We start from the raw sequence: 24,584 nt of genomic DNA on the forward strand, positions 1-24,584 counted from the left end.
TAACTAAGGGCAACTTGAAACCAGGCATTTATCCATTCCGGCAATTAACAAGCTCCTGAAAAAGGGTAGGACATTTAAAGATTTGTACAGATACCATGGATCCACAGCTCTGGTTGAGCTTTGACCATCTACTGCCAAAGAAACAGCATGAGTCATTCGAGCAGCCACACAATAGAGGAAGTCTTGAATGTTAATAATGATTTAGGCCTACCTATTTCTCCTTCCTTTAATAGGTGTTTTAAAATCGGAGCTCTTTGGTACTATTGTGGATCTTGTTCACGGTTTGCTGAACTCTGGATACATTTATAATTCCATGACAGGGGCCATAACAAGGAGAATAATCTTGAAGAATGTGGGCCTTGGTTTTTCAGTGGCCCTCCGGAAGCTGCAGACTTGGCTGAGGGCTGTCCAATAATGGGCAGAAACATCCAGAGAGGATTGAGGTGATCCAACCCCCAGCTCGGGCTACTGTATACCAGGAAAAGAGGGACCAGCGATAAAGGAATTGGCGCTGAGCTGTGACACTATGAAAGACATTGTAGTCTATGGGGAAGGCAAGTCACTAGAGCCCAAGTTGGGGCACGAAAGCCGGGTTTCCTGAAACACTGCCCTTTGCGGGAGAAACATGGACTGAACTGACAGCACCATTAACTTGTTCCTGATGCCTGCCGGTCAAGCCCCTAATGACTGGTAGTAATTTTGTTTTTCTTTTTTTTTTTTTTTTTTTTAACTGTAGTTTTTATTGGCATTTTTAACTTTACAAACAAGTACGAAATAACTGTGACACCCCTTACCCCCCCCTCCAACCCGCCCCACCCCTGGGTCCCCCCCCTCCCCGTCCCCCGTGTCCAGTTTAGTGTGTCCGCCATGGGAGACTCACGGTGTTACCTCCGTCTCCCTTATCTCGGAGATGTTGCGATGCGTGGCCGTGTCATCAGTTGACTTGCTGCTGCCGTTCCCCAGGTCTTGGGGTCCCAAGTCTGGCTGACCTGCATAGTGGGGTTAATCCCGTCATCTCCGGGGCGATTTCATTCTGTGGGTTCAGTGAACGTCCCATCCCCAGGATTGCTGTCCTCCAAACCAGTCTGAGGAAAGAGCTAGTATCGTTGTTCACCATGGCTGTCAATTTATCCATCAAAAACATATTTTTCACTTTTTTTCAGCCAGTCCTCCTTCGAGGGAGCCTCAGGACTTTTCCATTTCTGGGCCAATGCCACTCTTCCCGCCCTTAGCATGGTTTCCCACATCCTTGGATATCGGTGCAACTTCATGTCCTCCGGGGGGAGGCCCAACAACATCGTCAGGGGATTAAGTGGTAGACGGTCTTCAGTCACTTCCGCTATCCAGTCCCTCACTTGTTCTCAGTATGTTTGAACCTTCGGACAGTGCCACCACATGTGGCCTCTGGACCCCATCTCCCCGCATCGCCTCGGGCACCTTGGCGACACCCCCGGGAACATTTGACAGTTTTACGGGGTCTCTGTGCCACCCCTGTAATATCCTAAAGTTGTGCTCCATGTCTCCGGTGAAAAGGTTTCCGTGAAATGCGATCTTGAATATTCTGGCCCAGTCATCCTCTGAGATTTCGGCACCTGCCAGGTGTTAGGCGGAAACCTGTGCAGTTCCCTCTGGGACCACTGCAAAAGATTTAGGACTACAGGCGTTTGGCGGTGAACCCACTTGGTAGCAGTCTGCACCACACAGATTCACTTGGTAGCTGTGGCTGAGCAGTCAGACTTCTCTCCCACCAGCCTCAGGGGGTTTCACACCCAGGGCGGCGACTGCAGTGCCTCCGGTGCCCCTTTTTATCCTCTGGAATGGGGGAGGGTTTCTTTTGCCACCACGGGGTGGTGGACTGCTGGTCTTTTCACGATGTTGGGGGCCCATCTTGGCAGGGTACACTTTCCTCCCCCAGGGATAACACCCCCGCGGTGGTGCCGCCGATCGGGCTCCGGTGGGGGAGGGGGGGGAGAGGGAATGGGCACCTCTCTTGCAGGCGGGGGGGGGGGGAGAAGGGCCTCTCCAGGGAGCGCTCCGGGTTGCGTCTCCTTCCCCAGTGGCGGCGTGTTTCTCCCGCGGCCTGTGCTGGCCTCTGTGGGTGGTGAAGGGAGGCTCCCTCGTCAGGCCGCTTCGGCGGGCCCGACCGCCCTCCCTCCGAGTCCCGTACCTGGCGGGCCGCGGCACCGAGTCTGGCCTCGCAGATTCCTCCGGCGATCCTGCTGTGGCGGGGGAGCCTCTCCGGGGACCGCTCCGGGTGAGCGTCCCCTCCCCCAGTGGCAGTATGCTGTTCCCGCGGCCTGTGCTGCCTTAAGCGGGAGGCGAAGAGAGGCCGTTTCCTCCGCCGGTTCCGACGGGCCTGCTCGCTCCTCCCCGAAATCCGCACTGGGTGAACTTGCGGCCTCCTTTGGCGATCCCACTGCGGCAGCCGCGTCTTAGGTTCTCTGCCTTCCTGAGGTCTTCAGACCCCGTTGTTTCGCTCGGTGGGGTCCCTGGGGGGGTCACAACATGATCCGGCCCACTTGCGCACCGTGGGGGGGGGGGGGGGGGGGGGAGTGTCGGGGGGGCTCAGACCCCGCTACGACCTGGTCTCGGGAAGAGCTCGCAAATCAGGCAGCCATTGTGGCCTCCCTTGTTTTTCTTTTTAAGGATTAGGGCGACAGATCATAATGACAAATCCCACAGACAGATGATAAACAAAATGATGAGCATTTTGAGGGCATTTCCATTTAAATGGGAGTATCTTCACGCCTTCCCAGGCATCAGTAGTGTTGTAATGTTAGGGATAGTGTATGTTATGCAGATTACTGGAGGCTGTCATTGGGGTGAGGTGACAAGGATATATTCTAATGCTAGCTCACTGGGAGTACCAGATTAGGGCATTGCTGTTGATTAGTGTCAACTGGGGTATTCATGAATCATCTGATGCCGTTCTGTGCAGGAAGGTCCCAACTGCTCTGCATGACCTACCCTGGAGAGGCCCCCAATTACTGCTTTCTTTCTCACAGAGGAATAGCATTATTTTCTTTCAATTACAGAACAAAACGAGAGGTTTTGAAGTTGGCAGCTTCACGGTCGCTGATAACATTGGAGCATGGAGATGAGGTGAGACATGGCATTGTTCTGCCCATCATTGATATAAATTACTGCCCGTGTTTAAGGAAACATCTGCTCCATGCACTCGTCAATTTTTCATTTTGAGGTGGGTGCCGGCTCTTGTTTACAGTGTAAAAAGGCATACGGTTGCAGGCAAAAGTCCCAATCCGTGTGCTCTGCCTGTCCCAAAAGTATGGAGTATGGAGTTGTGCTGCTATGGTCAATGCTGTGTATGCCTACTATTACACAGTAAAGGTAAAACAGTAAATAGAAATGACCCGCAATTCGCGCTTCTCCTGATGAATACTGTAACTTCATGTTATTTTATCTGAAAAATGTATATATATATATAAGAAACAGTCAAGAAATTGGCAGACCAATGGGAAGCTAATCTACACCTGAGCTCTAAAAACATGTTACAGCTTTTAATTACGCATGCGGAAAGAGAACAGAAAAGGGTGACAGAACAGATTACCACTTTAAAGGAAGGAATTGCTAAAATGACCAATTCAGAGGCCACAAAAAAGAATAATTGAGAAAATGTATGAAATACTGACTGAATATCAAGATGAGATTAAACTCAGGAAAAAGTTTTTTTTTTTAAGAGACGACAGACTATAGACTTGACAGAGTCTATACTTTTCAAACCAAATACGACAGTGTTACAGTGAGTTCTGGCAATAATACACCTAACCCTTCTCCAGTCAGCTCAGATCCTGATTCGGAAGAAAAAGCACCCACATCTGCAACTGCATCTTCAGTAACCAGTACAAATGGAGCGGGTTTTTTAGGACAAATCAAAAGGTACAAAAAGGGTGCTCAAAAATCTTTCAAACAAGTCAGATTTCGGATCAATTCAACTTCAAATACTACAACAACTACTCCCATATTAGGAGCAAGAGGGGAAGAGGACGACATAGGGGAAGACACAAGACCAAGAGGAATACTCACCAGATCCGGAGCGCGCAAACAGGGGAAATGAATACCCCAAACTTAGTGGTGAATTTATCAAATAGAACACTCACACCCACTGAAACCTCTGTCTTAAACAAGGGATTATCCTATGCGCCAACCTCCAGTACTGACTTTATCCAATTCCAGATAGATCTGTTTAAGTTTGTACGGAAACTAAAACTCAAGAAATATTTTGCTACACAGGTAGCAATTTACAAACCGACACCGTCTCAGAATCCTTTAAGCACACACACCATGCAACATATAGTAGATACGCATACACTGTTGTCAATTAGTACAGATACTCCTATAGACTCAGACGTTTGCAGAGATTTAGGAGTTGAAGAGAGAGTATTGAAACTTCAAGAACTTAAACCTAAATCCAGATCTACTCCTAATCTAGCAACTGATAATGTCATTGAAACCTTTCATCAAGCAGTAATAAAAGATATACACAGGCACATGGACAGACCGCAATTTCGGTCTCGTAAAACATTTTCGAATCTTACTCAGGAAGAGAGAGCATCTCTGACCAAGTTAGCACAAGACCAATCAATAATCATTAAAGAAGCTGATAAAGGAGGGAACATAGTGACACTCAATAGCAAAGATTATCTAAAGATGGCGTATGAACATCTAGACACGCCCAACTGTTATCAACGTTTAAAGGCCAATCCAACAAATCAAATAGTCAAGCATATGAAGATTCTCATTAATGACTGGCATGTTTTGGGATATTTAACGGATGAGGAAAAAAAGTTTTTGACCGTCACGGATCCCACCATGCCAACTATTTACTTTTTGCCAAAAATACATAAGACCTATGATCCCTTACCAGAGGTCACACCCATTATGAGTGGGATTGGATGGGCCACCGAAGGTCTGTCCAAATACTTACACATGTGATACAAATACTCGAGCAAATTGAATGGCATTCAAATTATTTGCTGGTCACTATGGATGTCTCTGCCCTATACACAAGTATAGATCATACTCTAGCAGTAGCATGCTTGGATTATACATATCGTAACAAATCAGCCTCATATAGAACCCATGTGAACATGCTTAAAATGTTTCTTAAATTTACACTGGAAAATAATGTATTTTCATTTAACGAACAATACTATGCTCAAATTAAAGGCGTAGCGATGGGGGCTAAATATGCCCCGACTCTGGCAAACTTATTTATGCACAAATGGAAGAAAACCATATTCTGAATGACATTGATCACAAATCTCAAATAGTACTCTGGAAGAGATTTATAGATGACATTTTTATGATTTGGTCAGGATCCTCCGATGAGTTATCACAGTTCCTCACACACGCCAACAATAATACTTATGGGATCAGATTCACAGCACAACATAGTTCCAGTAGTATAGATTTTCTAGATCTTACAATATTCATAGAGAATGATATAATTTACACTAAGACCTTTCGGAAACCTTCCGAGGCTAATTCTACTCTTCATTCTACTAGCTGCCATCAGTCTTCCACCATACTAAACATTCCAAATGGAGAATTTTACAGGGCTCGCAGGAACTGTAAAAAAGAGGAGGACTTTAAACAAGAATGCAAACTTTTAACATCCAGATTCTACCAAAGAGGATATTCCAAAGAGAATATCAAAGAGTCTTAGCAGATATAGCACAATAGATAGAGCAACAACATTGCAATCTAAAACACGAGAATCTAAAACACATCGCACCATTGATGTCATTACTAAGTATTCTGGGGATTCCAAATGTTTATACAAGTTATTGCTCAGACATTGGGATATTTTATTACTAGACAAAGATATCAGCCCATATCTGACGGATAAACCAAGACTCTGTTTTACGAGATCGGAGACAATTCGTGATAAAACTAGCCCATCATTTCTACAGATCAGAAAGGAGGTATCAAATGCTAGTCAGACATGGTTAACCTTCTGGGACAGGATTCCACAAATGTGGAACCTGTTCAATATGTAAATATGCAGAAAGCAATGCTACTCAAACCACTGTTATAAATGGACACTACATACAGATTAAAGATCACATCAATTGTAGAACTAGCTGTAGTATATGCACTTAAATGTATTTGTGATAAGACCTACATTGGGTCCACTATTCGACAATTACGATACAGGATACGTGAACATTTGTCAAGTTTAAACAGTCAGGACCCGAGATTGCCTCTTGCAATTCATTGGCAATCAGAACACCAAGCAGACAACAAAGACGACTTACGTTTTATCGGTTTTAGGAAAGCCAAGTTGAACAAAAGAGGGGGGGATATTACCCTCAAACTCCGGCAAATGGAGGCCAAATATATATGTCGCTTCCGTTGCACACAAACAGGTCTCAACTCTGACCATGAGATGCATGTCTTTTTATGATCACATAATAAGAGCAAAACAATGTTTGCATCTGCTTTAATCAGATTGATGCAGTAAATATTATTTTTAGACTTTGATCACAGTGATTAAACTGGTTTGCAATTTATACAGTAAGGACGGTTGATGCATTAATAACTTCTAGATCTATATACATGACGATCAATTTAACTGATGCGTAATTTTTGATATTGTCTGTCAATGAGCTGTTAATAGTAGAGTCAGATCAGAAGATGTAATTTTTCACAGCAGTCAGACACTTATATTCAGTAATATTGCAAAATCAATTTTAAATAATACACAAATTTATCAATTGATTTTATCTAATGTGAATCGTGCATTTTTCAGTTCGTGCAGCACACTCAACGACCTCACACCAATAATAATGATTACATTTATCGAGTTCATGGACTTTTGTACACATCATTTTCCGGTATTTATCATATATGTTCGGGTTTAGGTGTTAATGATGTATTTTATAATGTAACACCCAAAGTGTTATATATCCAGTGTCAATAGTAACGAAATGCGCTTCTGCACACATTCTGAACACTGACTTTAAAGCAATGAGCACTTGCACACCTCACAAACACTACATTAATACTTTGAGCATGTGCGCGAGATTAGCGTGCCTCAAGACGCATGCGCTTTTTACAAGTCATCTTTGCTGGCATAGTTCCACCATTACGCACATGTTATTTAAACAGCCGCGTACAGCGGACGCGTCTTAGACATCAAGACACCACTTCGGGCAGGGATTGATCCCATATATACGGTAAGCACGCACTACAAATAGAGAGATTATTTCAGGCAATTATTATGAATTACCCAATTACTAACGGGTAGTTTCATATCAACAATTTTAGGAAACTTACTATGGATTGAACATAATAAGAGCATAGAGATATATGAACTGGGAACGCTCAAGCTAAATTCAAGGCCACTTATACAACTTCAATAATGCAGAGGGTAAGCGTGCAATCAATTGTATTATATAGTTAGAGAGGGTTATAATTTATTTGCACTATAATATCGATTACAGCTTGCTCATCTCTGTGCTTACAGATTATTTACTAAAACAACGTATTGTCGAGGACATTATTATACCAGGAACTATTCGTGCCTGACATTTTACCCACATTACGAATAGCAGAAAATAGGTGAGACTTTCTCGTAGCAACAATGTCAAAGTATCGGTAATCCACATTTTTCAATAGTGGAACAACTAAACGTATATGTTACTAATATACACATTATATCAGGGTGGAGGAGAGAGATCAAAATCGGTGCTGGTCTGGGGTGCTGCACGTGCATGAACAATGCATGATCTATGTGTTAAATCAAGTATTTCAACAATTATTTATACTAAATCAACAATGAATATTATAACATATTGCTATGCTTCCTTCTCTCTTTGCTCCTTCGCTACTTTGAACATATTGATCTCCACAAATTGGGTATGTTAAACATATTATTCATTTATGTACCATTATATTTCTATTGTGTAACAACATTGATGTTTTTCTGCTTGTTCCTCTAGGGAGTCGAGGCCGCATTCTTTAAGATTTTGAGCATCTCATTACGAAACGCATCCCACTTTGCTGGGGAGTCTGATCTAGTTGGACGGAACAAGTTACTTACCTGTAACTGTTGTTCTCCAGCATGGGTCTGGCATGGATTCACATGCTCATGAATATACGCCGTCAGGCTGGGAATCCTCAGTAAAAAAAAAAAAAAAAAAAAAAAAAAAAAAAATCATTTTCAGTTTCATTTCTGAACTGTCTTTCTCCTAATAACCAATCACTGAGCTCTGGGTCATACTGCCCCCAGCCAATGACTGCCCTCTACCTAAGCCCCTTAGGCAGCCATCTTCAGATTTGGTAGAACTTAAAGTGGCAGTAGGACCAAGAGAAGAGCGGCAGAGGGGTAGGCGGGAGGGTTCGTATGTGAATCCATGCCAGACCCATGCTGGAGAACAACAGTTACAGGTAAGTAACTGGTTCCTTCTCTAGCATGGAGTCTGGCATGGATTCACATGCTCATCAATAAAGATTACATAGCAGTACACACATGCACAACCACGGGAGGTGGCAAGGATCAACATAAGCATCTCTTACCTCCTCACCAGGCTCATCTTCAAGCGAACAAGTTGAGCAGCACTGATGGGCCGACTCTGGACTCCTCCCTGGAATCCCTGTCGACGCAGTAGAATTCTGTGTAGGTGTGCGTCGACCTCCACGTAGCAGCCCTGCAGATGTCCAGCAGGGTCACACCAGACAGGAACGCTGTTGTAGCAGCGATTGCCTTAGGGGGATGGGCTCTCAGTCGGCCAGGCAGTGGTTGGTTTGACAACCGGTGACAGAAGGTGATACAGCCGGAGAGCCAGCTACAAACGGAATCCTTGGACAGGGCCTTCCCATGGTTTACAGGACCAAAGTTCACAAAGAGCTGAGAAGTTTTCCGGAAACTCTTTGTGCAGGCCACATAAAACTTCAGCGCTCTAGCCACATCCAGCGAACGCAAAGTCCTTTCAGCCGGCGACGAAGGCGTCAGAAAAACACAGTTAACACCAAGGGCTTGTTTAGATGAAAGTCCGATGGCACCTTGGGCATGAAGGAGGGGTGCGTCCGCAGCACCACCCTCTTCTGGTGGAAAGTCAAGTAAGGTGGTTTCCAGGAGAGGGTCTGCATCTCACCCACTCGTCGTGCAGAGGTGATGGCCACGAGAAAAGCACTTTTCCACGACAGAAACTTGAGTGAAACAATGCATAGGCTTGAACGGGGGTCCCATGAGCCTAGTAAGCACCACATTGAGCTCCCACAGCGGGGCCAGAGCCATCACCCGCGGGCACGAGTGGAATAATCCCTTGATGAATTCCATGGCCAACCGGTGCGACCACAAGGAGGGTCGCCCTGGGGATCTGGTGTAGCAGGAGATAGCCGCCAGATCAACCTTGATGGAGGTGTGAGCCAGCTGCGATTTGGCCAACAACAGCAAGTATGGAAGTACCTGAGGGGCTCCTGGGAGCAGCACCAAATAGCAAATCTCTTCCACTTTAGTCCGTAGCCTTTCAAAGTAGACGTTGCCCTAGCCTTGGTGAGAACTTCCTTGTAGTCTGCTGGGAGGTCGTAGCCACTGAATTCTAGCACTGCAGGAGCCAGGCCTTCAGGTTCACAGACCCTGGATCGTGGTGAAGAAGGTTGCCTCCTACCCTGGCGAGAAGATCCACGACCACTGGCAGCTTGACTGGTGGGAACGCGGACATGCTGATAAGGTCCAGGTACCAGATCTGCCTCAGCCACGCCGGTGTGATGAGGATCATCCAGCAAAGGCACAGTCTTAGTTGACTGATGACTCGAAGTAACGACGGCAACAGAGAAAACGCATACAGAAAGATGCCTTGCCAAGGGAGCAAGAATGCGTCCTCCATGCTCCCCTGCTGGGGGAACCTGCTGGCAAACCTCTGGCACTTGGTGTTCCGTCACAAACAAGTCGATCTGCGGATTGCCCCATCTGAGGAAAAGGTTGTCCACTAGATCCTGCCCAAGTCCCCACTCGTGCGAAGAGCAGAGCTCCCCGCTCATAGAGTCGGCGACCGTGTTCTTTACTCCTGCCAGATGAAACGGAATGAGGAACATCCCCTGGGCGAAAGACCCAGTGCTATAAGTCTTGCGCCTCTTCGGAGAGTGCTGGGGTCCTAGTGCCCCCGTTTCCTTGTAAAACATTGTTGTGGTGTTGCCTGTGAAGACCCGCACCACCTTGCCCTTGAGGGATGGCAGAAACGATTTGAGGGCCAGAAAAACACCATCCTTAGCTCCAGAATGTTGATGTGCAACGTCTTCTCTTTCGGCAGCCACAAGCCTCTTGCGTGAAGACTACTGGTGTGGGCTCCCCATCCTTCCAGGGAAGCATCCGTCGTGACCATCTCCTGGTACGGTGGGGCCTGGAAATCCACGCCCCCGGTCAGGTGAGAGCGCCCTCCCGGCCACCGTATCGCCCGACGGAACCCCTCGTCGAGAGCGTTCTTGTCCTGGGAGCTTCCGGACACCTGGATCCAACAGGCATCGAGGAACTACTGCAGTGGGCGCATCCGTAATCTGCAGAGCCGGATAAGGTAGAAGCATGACAACATCATGCCGAGCAGAGACTTGATGGCCCTCACTGTGACGATCGTCAGAGCCAACAGCCGTTGCACCTTGCCCAGTATGGCCGCCCTACCGGTATCCAGGCATTGTTTCGAAAAAATAGTTTTGAATGACAAAAGTTGCATCGAAAAATGCATTTTTTTGTTAGGTAAAGTTTTTTGTTGCTAAAATGGGTGTTAAGGGTTATTACAAAAAGAACAGGGGTTGGGGGACCGCCCATTAAAAAAAGTAAAAATGCATTTTTTGGACGCATTTGTTGTCAAAACTTTGCCATTCGAAACTATGGCTGTCGAAACAATCACTATAAACCCTGCTACCCTCTCGTCCAACGGCGATACCAGGCATGACACTGTTGAGCCGGGATCCCAGGAACACCAAGTCCTGCAATGGAGTCAAGCAGGACTTTGCATAATTCACTGAGAACCCCAGATCTGTCAGTAGGCGGACTGTCCTTGCCGTGTAGTCGACAGCGATGCCTCTAATTTGGCTCGGATGAGCCAATCGTCCAAGTAGGGGTAAACGTGGATCCCTTGCAGTCGCAGATGGGCCGCCACCGGAGCCAGGCACTTGGTGAAGACTCTGGGCGCTGACTTCAGCCCGAAAGGAAGGGCCTTGATTTGGTAATACTTCCCCTGAACGACGAAGCACAGAAACTTACTGTGTCCCTTGTGAATGGGGATGTGGATGTACGCATCCTCCAGGTCCAACGACGACAGAAAGTCTCCCTCTTGCAGCTGTCCGAGCTCGTGTTGAAGAAGGACCATTCGGAACTTCTAGGACTTTATTTTTTTTAGTCGTCTCAGATAGAGAATGGGCCTCCAGCCCCCGGTCTTCTTTCGTACGTAGAAGTAGCTTGAATAAACTCCAGAGCTGCTTTGGAACTAACTATCGCCCCTTTCTTTAGCATGGCCCGAACCTCCAGCAGCAGCTGAGGGATGTGGTTTTCCTGTTGGGCCACTGGTTGTATTTGGGGACACCTTTGCTGGAACTCCAGAGTGTGTCCGTCGGCGAGAGCGTCCAGCACCCAACGGTCAGTGGAGATGGTCTTCCACACACTGACGAAGTTCGCCAGTCGGCCTCCCAACGGGATGCACAGGTGGGGACCCCGACGTCCCGGCCAGTTCATTCTTGCTTGGAGGTTGACGGACCTCCTTGATGTCCCTGGCGACGATGGCATCCTCCTCAGAAGGCCTTGGAGCGCCCCCTGTTGGTTTCTTGGGCCGAGGAGCGGGAGGGTTGGCGGTAAGAAGAAGAGCCCCCGCCATAACCCTTCGAAGATCGGGGAGACTTACCTCCCGAGGACCGAAAGAACGGCTGTCGCAGCTGCTGTCTCCGTGTCCGCCGTGATGGCGTGTAGGGACTGGTCCACAGCCTTCCTGAAAAAGATTGTCTCTGTCAAAGGGCATGTCCAACTGGTCGAGTTGTCTGTCTGAATAAGGATGACCTTGCCCTCAATAACTGGAAGGAAGGCTCAGAGCCAGCCAGATGGCCTCCCGTTTCAGCCAATTGATGAGGTATTCCTGCCGGGTCCAGGTGCCATGGACACAGTGGTTGTCCAATGTGGCCCCCCTCAACCCTCGAGAGAGGAGTCTGTGGTGATGGCGACCTGCGGGGTAGGTTGCTGGAAAGGCTTGCCAGTCCGCAGGTTGCAGTTCCTGGACCACCATTTGAGTTCTGGGTGAAGCGATCATTTATGACTGAGAGCCCCGTTCCTGGTTCAAAGATGCTGCAAAGTGCAGCTGTATCCTCCTCATCCCGATTCTCGTGTGGGGGAACGGCCAAGAGGACTGCTGCCATGACACCCAGTAGGTGTTGGTACCCCCAGGCCGAGGCCACTTCTCTGCTGAAGTAGTGTGCCGTGGCCCTCTTGATGGCCGTGATATTGTCCTCCGAGGGGGAAAAACCTTCTCGGAGCATGTGTCCCAAATGAGACCCAAGAAGGTCAGTCTCTGCATAGGCTGCAGCTGCGACTTCTTGAGGTTGAGTGAGAAACACAGCTCGTCTAAAGACCAGCAAAAGAGCTGGGGGTCTCTAAGGTAGAAGGGACTTGGCACATAAATGAGAATTTTCCCTAACCAAAACTTGTTCCCTTTTGTAGGCAACAGGCCCAAACCATAGAAACATTTCCCTATTATTGGACCATGAGTGCACTAGGTCTCTATTGTCCAACAGGCAGTTCAGGATAGGAACAGAAGTAGCAACAGTCAGAGTTCCTTAGGAAGACTCTTCAAACAAGAAAGTATCTCCCTTTAGAGAGGGTGAAAGGGTCCAGGGACGACTGAGAAGACACCCTAGGAGGATTCCGGCACTGGGCCTGGGTGAACTGGATGAGAGGCCTCCCAATCACAAGAAACACCCCAGAGCTACACAGGAATCAACAAAGCTTCAGGTAGGTAAAAACCCCAGCCAACACAGTACCTCAGCACAGAAGAAGAGTTTGCAGCAGGGGAGACTTCAGGATCTGCAGCCAAAAACCAAGTCAATGGATTAATTTGTCATGAAGATGGAAGACGGGACACTGGAAGGGAATTTTGCAGCAGTGATCAACAGAAGGCTCCAAGCAAGATTTTCTTTGCGGCTGCATGCGGCTCTGAGGTTTTGGCAACCTTTTCAGAAGCCAGAAGAAGACTGAAGGTTGCTGGTTGGGTATAGGCCGATTTGACCGACAAAAAATGGTCGCAAAGAACAAAAGTTCTAAAAATGCTACCACCAAAGGTTCGAACACCAAAAATTTTAACCTTTGGTGGTAGCATTGTAAAAAAACAACAAAAAAAAAATTACTAAATAAAAAAAAAATAACAGGGGCGTCATCTGTATCGCCCCGCTCACTACACTTCATGGTATACTGAGCGGGGACACCCCTGCAGCCTTCCGTTTAAAAAAAATAAAATAAAAAGGACCCTGCAACGCCGGTTCCCGATCACAGAAGTGAAAGGGAACTGGTGCTGCAGGAACCCAGCGTGAAGATCAAGGTAAGTGGGGTTTGTTTATGTTCAGGGTGTGGGTGGAGGGAGTGTTATGGCTGTGTTGTGTGTGTGGGTGTGAGTATGTATGTGTGTTTGCATGAGAAAGGTGCAAACTTTTGGTAGTTCGCACCTTTCTCATGTGAACGTTTTGGCCGCTGTAGTTTCTACCGCGGCCAAATCACTTACATTCGCTGGTCAGGTTCTCGTCACTTGCAAGGCCTAGCACAATCGGGAGAGGGGACTATGTCTCTCGAGGTCCAGCAGGATGCCACCAAAATGTCAGCTCGATTCGGAAGACCGTGCACTGCACAATGGCTTGAGGTCCCCGGGTGTTGGTGTATTGCAGCCCGGCAAGGTCGCAGCATGCCTCAAAAAGCAGGTCTTCTTGGTGTTACGCTCACCTGGTATCCACGGGGACACCCTTATGCCCTGGTTGCCAGATTCACCCTGGACGTTCCCATTTCTGGACGATGCCTTCTATGGCGGTCGGGCCTGAAAACACAGGAGGACTGGACTTAGGAACAGACTTCGTTTCCACCCACTAGCCCCCTGGACTCGACCTGATGGCCCACTCCTCACCTTGTTTTGATGTCTGGCCTGCTCTCCGTCCTGCCTTCTGTGAAGGGGCGCGTAGTTTTCTGCAGGTTGAAGCGACCAAGTTAACTTCACTGGTGCTAACCCATTCAAGTCTCTTTAATGAGGCAAGTCTGGTTATAGCAGTCTTTAAATGTCCTTGCTTTCCTTTCTTGCTATTAATGTCTTTTCTTGTTCGTTTCCCCTTAGGTGCACGGAGGTTCAGTGAGTGCGCTACTTGGATCAGGCTCCTGCCAGGATGATGGACGCAGGAGCGTATGATGGATGGTAGGTTAAGCGCGAAGTGCAGCGCGGTAATGTCTTTTCTTGCTAACCTGTATTCTTTATTCCTTTTCAGGTTGCGATGGTCTTTCTGGCCATGTGAAGATTTCCGGAGTGGAACCAGTTAAGAAATGCCCAGCCAGGTGAGGATTTTGCGATTACTGCCGTGAATGCATTGAGTAACCTGTTTAACGTTGTCCTTCTTTCTCTCTCCCTCCAGGTGCTTTGTTCCGGTGCGAGCGTGGTGTCCTGATGCTGCTGCCAACTGGATGGAAAACCGCAAGCAGCAGGAATCGACGAATGGAAAGTTGCAGGTAAGCAGAGACTGCTAATGATGTTGTTTTGTCTCCTCTGCAGGTCCGCTATTCAAGGATCGCCGGGTGCTGTTCTCTGAACACGATGAGCTTCACGCTGCTGGCTGCAGAATAACGCGAAGCACGTTCTGTAGCTTGGGTGTGGTTTATATAGCCCTCTGTAAAGTAGTCCAGGTAAAGTAATCCAGGCTGGCTACAAAAAACAAAGATAAGTTCCCTAGTCGGGAACTCACGCCCCCTGCACACTTTCACTGACTGGAAAACCAGGCCAACAATTAGTTGTGTTTAAATCATAAATTTAGTAGTTACAAATGTTTTTTTAGAAGAAATGCAATAACTTAAAGAAAAGCTCATTAACACAAACTTAGGTCACAAGAAACCATCTTCGTTTTATTCATTTTCATGATGTGGTAGTCAAAAGGGGCCCAACGCGTTTCGAGTATTACCCACTCTTCATCAGGGGCAATAAGCGATTTCTAAGAAAAAAATATATATTTACATCCATATTAGTGGCGGGTCAATCTTAGTGTAAACACAATACATTACTGACTGTCATTTCATGATTACATCCTTTTTCTAAAAGTAGACATTGTCTTTAAATAGAAGCATTTTAGCATAAGCTCAATTGTGAAGACCTGATCCGCATTTCTATACCTATGGGTTTCAATAAATTTGAACCAATCTTTTTTATAAATCAATGAGCAACAGAAAACTTTCTGGTTACGAATCCTGGTGTGCAGTGGATAGTATTAAAGAAAAAGAGAGAAACAAAGGATGCTAACCTTGTGATTGTTTTTGTCCATATGAAAATATATTATGGAGCTTGAAAGAAGTTGTCAAAGTGGAAAAGTCCAGTTTACAAACTCATCTGTATCATTCTCCTGGTAAAGGCTTGGCTTCTGCTTCTAAAATATTGAGGAACCCGCTACCTGTAAGTAAGGCCAGGGTTATAACTCTAAACACGAGAGGGGTACACGAAATTGAGTCAGCCAAAGAATTTGTACTTACTTAGAAGCACTGAGGATATTTCTCTATGTGCGAGTCCAGCATGTGCCTTATCTCTAAGATTCGAGGTACCAAAGCGCAGCCACCTCGGTGTCAACACGAATTCTAAGGGATACAAAGTCACAAATAAAAAAGGGGGGATAAAACTAAAGAAGGTCTAATAAAGTTCCTAAATAGGAAGGGTTGTATAACTATGCTAACTATTCTCTATAGGGAGTATGGTCTCACCTGTATCATGTACTCCAGTCCAAAGGAAAACAGGAACCATCACGCTTGACAGTACCCGTGCTAATCTGTGTGGTATCTTTTAAGGGGTGCAATTGAGCTTATGCTAAAATGCTTCTATTTAAAGACAATGTCTACTTTTAGAAAAAAGGATGTAATCATGAAATGACAGTCAGTAATGTATTGTGTTTACACTAAGATTGACCCGCCACTAATATGGATGTAAATATATTTTTTTTTCTTAGAAATCGCTTATTGCCCCTGATGAAGAGTGTGTAATACTCGAAACGCGTTGGGCCCCTTTTGACTACCACATCATGAAAATTAATAAAAAGAAGATGGTTTCTTGTGACCTAAGTTTGTGTTAATGAGCTTTTCTTTAACTTCTTGCATTTCATCTAAAAAAACATTTGTAACTACTAAATTTATAATTTAAACACAACTCATTGTTGGTCTGGTTTTCCAGTCAGTGAAAATGTGCAGGGGACGCGAGTTCCCGACTAGGGAACTTCTCTTAGTTTTTTGTAGCACTTAATGCAACCTAGGTGTCAAGGCTGCATCCTTTTCCCCTGCACCTTAAATACATTCTTAATACCATTAAGACTTTCCTTTTTTATTAAACATACCTAAACATTTAAAAAGGGTGTGCTTCTGGTGTCTGCTGTTCTTTCGAAAGTAGTCCAGGCTACCACACCCTAAAACACTGCGCCGCACAGTCTGGTTCTTAGGAACTAGACTGCATGGGTGCCTCCATGTTGGCTGCAGGCCTTCACAGGAAAAGTAGTCCCTTCAAGGTAAAGTCCCAATCTGAACATCAGCCTGGCGCCACAGGTGCCAGGACTGACTCCGGGAGAGTCTATGATGATAATGCAAGGTCCTTGGGGCCCCAAATGAACCCCGAGTCCTGACCCTACCTGGCATGTGACCATGCCAGTGGGGTTCTGGGTCACGGGTCGTCTATTGGATCTCACCATGCTCTGGGTCGGGGTCGTCGTTTTCGAAAACCACGGGTCACTAGGAAGGAAGTGTAACAGCCCGCTCTGGTTACACAGCAGGCTCTCCGGTCGCTGGAAATCATCTCAGCTGATATTTCTTCCACTTCCACTTCAGATACAGATACAGTGGTCGACTTGTCAGAAGCTTCCAGGTACACAGTATTTAACAAGAACTACAGCACAACTTCAGAAATCTCTCCCTGCATTTTACAGACAGGGGCGGTCTGGTTGTCAAAGGATTCCTGTCGAAGCCAAAAAACCTACACTGAGGTCGTTCCCACCTAGAATGGCAGGGGAAGACCTCAGAAACTGCAAGCAAGCAATAAATGGCAACAAAAGAAGGAGCCTGCCATTTTAGAGTGAAAAAAGTCATAAAGGTAAAACCACTGCAACCAGGCATTCAAGCAAACTTGCAATTGTAACAAAAATGTTACAGGTAAGAAAGGGGATACATTGTATCCCCCACAGACCTCCACATAAGGTGGGGTGTGCTGCTTCATTATATAAAATGTAAAGGAGGAAGAAACTCCCTCTTTACTACTTGGGAACGGCAGTTCTCACAGATTTAGCCAGAGAAAATTTGAAAGGGTAGCCACAAAGGGCAACCCAGAAACCATAGGCTATATTTGCCAAAATGTTGTCAAATAGGAGGAAATCAAAAAGACACTATGGAGAGTCTTAAAAATTACACCCGAAAAAAAAATAATAATAATAATACAATGATATACAAGTGTGGAAAAACGTTCCCACTCACTGAGGTATAAGGAAAAATAATCCTCCAGTCCAGCAAAAGGTTCTGGGGGTCTCATAAGTGAGAGAGATTTAGCACTAGCCTTAAAACCTTACCCAACATCTGGGATAAACATGACTGGTCCTTTCCTTTACATGCAATTCCTTATCTTATGCACAACTGGAACATAATCTGCAGCAAGACAGAAGTGCAGTCTGCACACATGCATCAATTGGTGTGAGACAGGCATGTTATCACGAGAGACAGACTCAAAACTAACAGTTTGAAAACCTTTATTATCAAACTTTGTGGTGTTGGTGTAATGCCTACCTGGCCCCAACTCTTAAGGGATTGTTCCCTCAACTGATGCTTCCAAGGGCAGTCGTATTCCGTAAATTCAAAACCAAAGTTTGTCTGTGTCTAAACCTATGCTTGCCCTCACTCTTAATATATAAGGGGGTCTTCTTGAAAGGAAAATGGTGGTTAAAAAAGGAAACTTAAACCACGGCTGGTTTCACATAATCTTACCAATAGGTGTAGTTCTGCAAGCTCAAAATAGTTCAACTCAAAAGGGTTGCCCTTGGAACCTTCAACGTAGGGCTCTTGTCATAGGTCAATACAGTCCACAATGTTTCTGGGTCTCTTGGGTTTCCCTTCCACACGCTCAGACCCCTCTGGCTTCAAAACAAAAACAAGCCAGGCTTCTCAGGGTTCAAAAGATTCAGTTTCTTACATTACAACTCAGGATTCAAAATTCCATTCAGGCCTCCTAGGGTTCCCTTCACCAGGTCTAGGCCCCTCTTTACGAAGTTCAAAAACAAACAAAAAGCTCCTCTTGTCAGGATGCACAGTTTTAACACACAGTTCATTGGGTACTGTCAGAGTCTTTCTTAAATGCCAGGCTTTGGCTCTTCCCCTGCGCGACCACTGACTTCTGACCCCTCTCTCCATACTCCATCTTTCTTCTGGCACCTTTCCCTCCAGGTCCTTTCCACTCTTTTTTCCTCTTTCTTTCCTTTTGCTGTGCACACCTGCACCCTCTTCTCACCTTATTGTGCCTCTGACACACTCCTCTTGTCTTTACTGTACCCGTGGCACATACTGTTACTCTGTTCCTTTGGTTGTGCACCGTTGCACCTTCCATGCTCTTTGTCGTGCCTCTTGCACTTTCCCTTTTCAGCCTTTGGGTCGCGCGTACCATCTTTTCCTGCTTTTCTTTCTTTTGCTTTTGCTCAAGCCACTAGCATGCTCCAGAGTGTATCTTCACTTTCACGAAACCCACCGGGAAGCACAATGCTGGAAAACAGCCTCCTCAGGAAACACTGGGTCGAGATCAGGTTCTCACCATCTGCCCCTCAGACACCCTTGGGACCAGGACACATCCCAAGAGAACAAGCATTTCTCTGGGCTTGGCCAGCAGGTCGCAGTCTGCCTCACACCGGCTCTCTGAAGACACGACTCCCTAGCTACGCTGCAGCCCCTCAGACTCACCGGGCCAGCATCTCGACACATGGCTCCCCTCCAGACTCTCCAGCCTTCTCCCGCTGCAGCTCACTGCTCCTACTCCTGGGAGCAACTACAGCTCGCTCATGCTCTTTGGCAGAACCACACCTTTTATACTTGTGTAAAGAGTCAGTTGCAGTCAGGTGTAAATAGTCAGACTAAAGTGCCTGACCTTGTCCTGACTATTAGTGGGACAAGTCAAGGTGTTACATGGAAGGCCTCCCTTTGTATTCCTATGTTGTTTCTATGGGTAACCTTATTGCTCCCGATCACCTCTTCTTTGTCCCAGTACTTACTGAAAATGGCGAGGGGGGGCGGCGGTGAGGTGTGATTGGAAATACCCCATTGGTGTGTAATTGGGAAAGGGGGAATACCCTGTCTCGCCCTCTGGCATTCTCCTAATCCCTGTGACACTCCCTCGCTTGTCTGTCTCTATGAGAGTATTGGTTTTTATAGTACTTCCTAGGATCTTAACTAGGGGAAGACTGTTAGGGCGCATTCTCATTTCTGTGTTAATTCCCTTCTACCTTAGAGACCCCCAGCTCTTTTGCTGGACTTAGTATCCCCTTTGTCTATCTTCTCATTTAACATTTTTATGTTACCCTTTCTACAATTAATGGCTGGTGGCAGGGGTTAATTTTTCCTACCAGTGTGCGTTTTTACTGCAGGCTGAATCTTCAGCTGCAGTATTGCACCCATGGGTGCCCATTTTGTCAAAATGGCCCCAGTCTTCTTTTTTTGCCATTTCTTGTTGGAAAGGACCTTCTTGAGATTTACTCTGTGCGTAAACCAGTTTTGGTACCTTTGTTCGTTTTGTCTTTGGCGGGAATCACTGGTGAAGCCTGCCTCTGGCTCCAGCATGTCTGGCAGGGCAGGAAGCAAGGGAGGTTCCCGAATCTCCCTGTGCTTAGTCTCCTTGGTTACAGGAATGTACCCAAAAGGTGGTTGGCCGGCTGGCTGTTCTTGCAGGACAGCCAACTTGCTGTGTGAGTGACAGCTAGGCTGCGAATGAATGGGAACGACTTGCATAAAAGGTGAGGTCTTTTGCAAGGAAGGCAGAGTCGACCACTGGATGAAGGAACCAAAGAATAAACGGGAAGAGAAGCTTGCTGCACCCTCCTGGACTGTTGGTTTGCCTGGTGAAGCCCTGCTTCAGTGTTGAAGATCCGAATTTCTAATCGACTAGAGAAGCCCAGAAAGGACGACTTGTCCCCTTGGGTTGGTGGGACCAACTGACCCCAAGATGAACTTGACTGGAACCCCTCTCCCTGCTGGCTGTACTTCTTCGCTGCTGCTGGAACCGAGTGCCAGGGGACAGGAACACCAGAATCGAATGCATCGTTTTTAAGCCGGACCCAAGCTCCAGAAAGATCCTCCGGACGCCCTCGAAGCAGAACTAACCAAGCCTGAGCCACCTCAGCAGAGTGCTGGAACCCAGAAGCAAGGTAAGTCCACAAAGTGTCCAAGAATTGCAGTGGTGCTATTTGCAAGTACCTGAAACTGCGAAGTGCCGCTGATCTGAATTGTGCCATTGCTGCTACTGACCTTCAAACCGTAGTGTAGGAGTCCCCAGGCGTCCTCCCTGTTGTCCCCAGACGTCCTCCCTGTTGTCCCCACGACTAAGGCCGAGGAACAGCAGGACTACAACAGGAACAGAAGCCAGCTGGAACCTTTTCTTCAGACTCAAGGTACTGTGCAACTAGGGGTACTTGCCTCTTGTGTGTAGCTTGCTTGCTCTCACTGGAGACTTGCATTGGCTGCCCTTTGCAGAGTAGCTTGCATCTTTGCTTTTCACAAGCCTCCCAGCTTGTGGCCCAACAGTGATTCTTTTACTACAAAATCTCTTGTGCAAGACTTTTGTGCCACCTTCAAGAAGTGCCTCAGCTCCCCTAGACTTTGCTCAAGTGGCATTGGGTTACCTATTGCCAAGAGGACAAGGCTGGTGTAGTCTCCCACAGGGTTACTACATACAATCTTGCCTAACAAAAACCTATCGGTGTTAACAATGGAGTCTCAACTTGCCCAACCCCTTTCCGGGTTTTGTTCCAGTGTGACACCCTCTTCTCCCCCTTGGATCAGGGACAATGAGACCTGTATACCCCACAAAGGATTTGGGGACCTCCTCTTTCTCGCCTACCGCCCCCTCAGGACACACTGCCTCACCTGGGTTATCCCCATGGTTACAACACCGGATCCCCCTACTTGGGTGATCCTCCCTCGCTCGTCCACCCACAGGGTTGGGATCCAAGAGCGCTGGCCCTCCCCACGTCACCTGAATAGAGGATTCTCGGGTGTCTACATGGGAGAATAACCCTCGGTTTTTCACATTGTCCAAATGCTCTTTTGAATCAATAGCATGCACAAATTCCACATTTTGTTCCCAAACCAGTACATTGAAAAACGTTCCAGTCACAGCCAATGTTAGGTAATCACTGCCATTACTGCATGACAAACTCAAAAACACCTTTCCCGCTTGGGTAGCAAAAATATGCTTTTTGACTCAAGCAGTTTAACACCAAATTACACAAATGAAACAAAATCTAGAAAAAACACCTTAAGCGAAAAACACTCACCCATTTTTTACAAAAAGCAACATGAGACAGCCACAACTGAAGGTCACTCTGTGAGGGGAAACAAAATAAAAATGATTTAAGTGTTGAAATTTCAGATAATACATCCACCTCAAGCAGTCATCAATGCCAGATATAACCTTCACTGGCTCAGTTGAACTACAAGCTGGCATCATAACTCACTTCACAATATTTTGAAAAATCATTGTCCTTGATGCATAAAAGGCAAAACAGTTATTTTAGGATGTCTGGCTTTTAAAAGAACGTTCTTGGTCCATACAAGGGCAAGTGTGGTCAAATCAGTCTCAACTGCTCACATGTATGATGGGGAATCATAAGTGACTTGGCCCAACTGAACAACGGTTTCAATTCTTCATACATATGTTTTGGTTCACAGGCTACAGAGTGTTTTCAAAGTAATTGTTCAGGTGTCAATGCACCAATGACAGGACTTTTGACAGCTAAACCCAAAGGTGTCATGGGGTCAACTCACAAAGAGGCCTTGCATGTAGGTGTAGGGACTTGGAGTAAGGGCCTCGCAGCTATGATTATGCCAGTATCACTCGATTTCCCGACGTGCACATGCATGGGCCCCTTTGTTAGGACATTTTTTCTGAAGTCCAACTAAGGGCGTAGTAAAACCATACAACTGAGAAAGTACACAACTCCACTCTTAGTTTTAGGCTGTACCAACTTAGTATATGGTAGCATAGGCAAAGCAGCCAGGCTTATCTTAGGAGGAAGAGAGGGCTGTAGGAAAGTACAAAGAACTTGTAATATACCAAGGGTTCAACAGAAACTCTTTCAAACTGAAGTATTATAAAAATTAAAGGGTTATTATAAATACAATTAGGCAAAGTTAAGGCTTTGGGGTAAGCACTTTTGTCATAGAGTCATAAACACATTATAAAAACAACACAATGCTTTAAAGTACACAGACCAAAGCATGGACCCTGTTCAGAAAACTAACAGTATTTCTAGGGAAGTCAGACCGTATCAAACACATTTAATAGAGGACACACCTATTCATGGGGAGTAAAACCATAAATTAGTTACTTTTAGATTAATTTACAGTAAATAAAGGGTAGACCCCGTCAGTCATGCAGTGACAATCAGTTAAGGAATCACTTGGTAAACCAATCCGGTTACCAGGATACTTTTCTGAATGGCGAAACACAAATTCAAGGAATAGTATAAACCTATAACTACATTTAGGAAAACAAACAGCTATTTTAGGCAGGTAAAACCTAAAGGATGTAATATACTATTACAGTTGCTTTTCAGGTAGTGTAACACGGTCAAGGTAAGCAAGAACTCCAACTTATTTTAGGATGGCACAAGGAAGACCAAGGTAAGTAAAAACATCAATCCACTTATTAAGAATTTCACAAAGCTATTCAATGCAAGTAAAAGCTAAGGCAGACTTATTACAGACAGGCTATACAGCAGGTCAGGGAAAGCAAGACACAGTTGGTATACTTTTACATGTATAGGCCAAGATAAAAAGTTAAGTGAAGACAAAAGCATTACTTTTGAGATGAGGCACAACCAATTCACAGGTGAATAGAATAACCTTACAAATACTTTACAGAATGGCACAACACATTCAAGGTAAGAACTTTTAGAACTGCTCACCCTCAGACTGACAGACAACCAGCTCTTTTACAAGCAAGTAAACTCTTAAAACATTTTGCAGCGGGGATCAACGGGAAGGCTCCAGGCAAGAGTTTCTTCGCGGCTGGATGCGGCTCTGTGGTTTTGGTGCCCTTTTCAGGAGCCAGTAGAAGGCGGAATATCGCTCGTTGGATTCTCGTCACTTGCAAGGTCCAGCACTCTGGTGAGGGGACCTTTCTGACTTCGATTCACGTCACTTGAAATCCAGTAGGATGCCACCAAAGTTTCAGCTCGATTCGGACTACTGTGCACCGCACAATGGCTCGAGGTCCCAGGGTATTGGTGTATTGCCGCCCGGCAAGGTCGCAGCATGTTGTGGGATGGCTCAAAATGCAGGTCTTCGAGTCTGGTGGATCTCACCTGGTTGGGGTAACAGCAAACTCTGTTTACACAGGAGGCTCTCCGGTCGCTGGAAATGCTGCGGTTTCTTTATCTCCCGCCCAAGATAAAACTAACAAAGGACTTTCCTGCCCTGGAGGGCAAGGGAAGAACCGAGAAGGCACAAGAAGCACCAAAATTGCAATAAAAGACGACCAGGGTCATTTTGATCAAATGGGCACCCTTGGGTGCCTTTACCGCAAGCTGTGGAAACAGCGCGCGATAAAGGTGCACCGAATAAGTAAAAAGATTCACTGCCACCAGTCACTAAAGTTAAGTTGGTCCCTGTAACAGAATTGTTACAGTGCTAGTGACAAAGGTGATAGATTGCATCTCCCCAGCACTCCATATAAGGTGGGGGGTGCTGATTTTCACCTAACAAAATGTATAAGAGATACAAATATCCTTTCTACCCTTGGTTACTGTAATTCCAACACGGTTAGCCAGTAAAAGGGGAGCCCAAAGCGCAATCCTGTAACAATAAGGAACAAGTTACTTACCTGCAACTGCTGTTCTCCAGCATGGGTCTGGCATGGATTCACATGCTCATGAATATTCCCCGTCGTCAGGCTGGGAATCCTTGGTAAAGAAAAAAATCAATATCAGTTTCGTTTAGGATCCGTCTTTCTTAGTAGTAACCAATCACTGATCTTTGGGTCATACTGCCCCCAGCCAATGACTGCCCTCTCCCTAAGCCCCTCCCCTGGCAGCCATCCTCAGATTTGGTAGCACGTAAAGTGGCAGTATGACCAAGTGAAGAGCCGCAGAGGGGAAGGAGGGAGGGTTCGCATGTGAATCCA

At 46.2% G+C, this 24,584-nt stretch overlaps 1 protein-coding gene across 1 annotated transcript in view; it reads right to left on the reverse strand.

Annotated features, from left to right (window-relative positions):
- Nucleotides 1-24,584, reverse strand: part of UTP6 (UTP6 small subunit processome component) — a 483,780-nt gene that overhangs the window by 421,829 nt on the left and 37,367 nt on the right. The window contains exon 5 of the mRNA XM_069654957.1: nucleotides 21,736-21,783. Coding sequence (XP_069511058.1) covers nucleotides 21,736-21,783 — 48 coding nt within the window. The remainder of the gene's footprint in view (nucleotides 1-21,735; nucleotides 21,784-24,584) is intronic.

Source organism: Ambystoma mexicanum, chromosome 3q, assembly GCF_040938575.1.
Source record: "Ambystoma mexicanum isolate Mex_15411 chromosome 3q, UKY_AmexF1_1, whole genome shotgun sequence".
NCBI classification, from domain to species: domain Eukaryota; kingdom Metazoa; phylum Chordata; class Amphibia; order Caudata; family Ambystomatidae; genus Ambystoma; species Ambystoma mexicanum.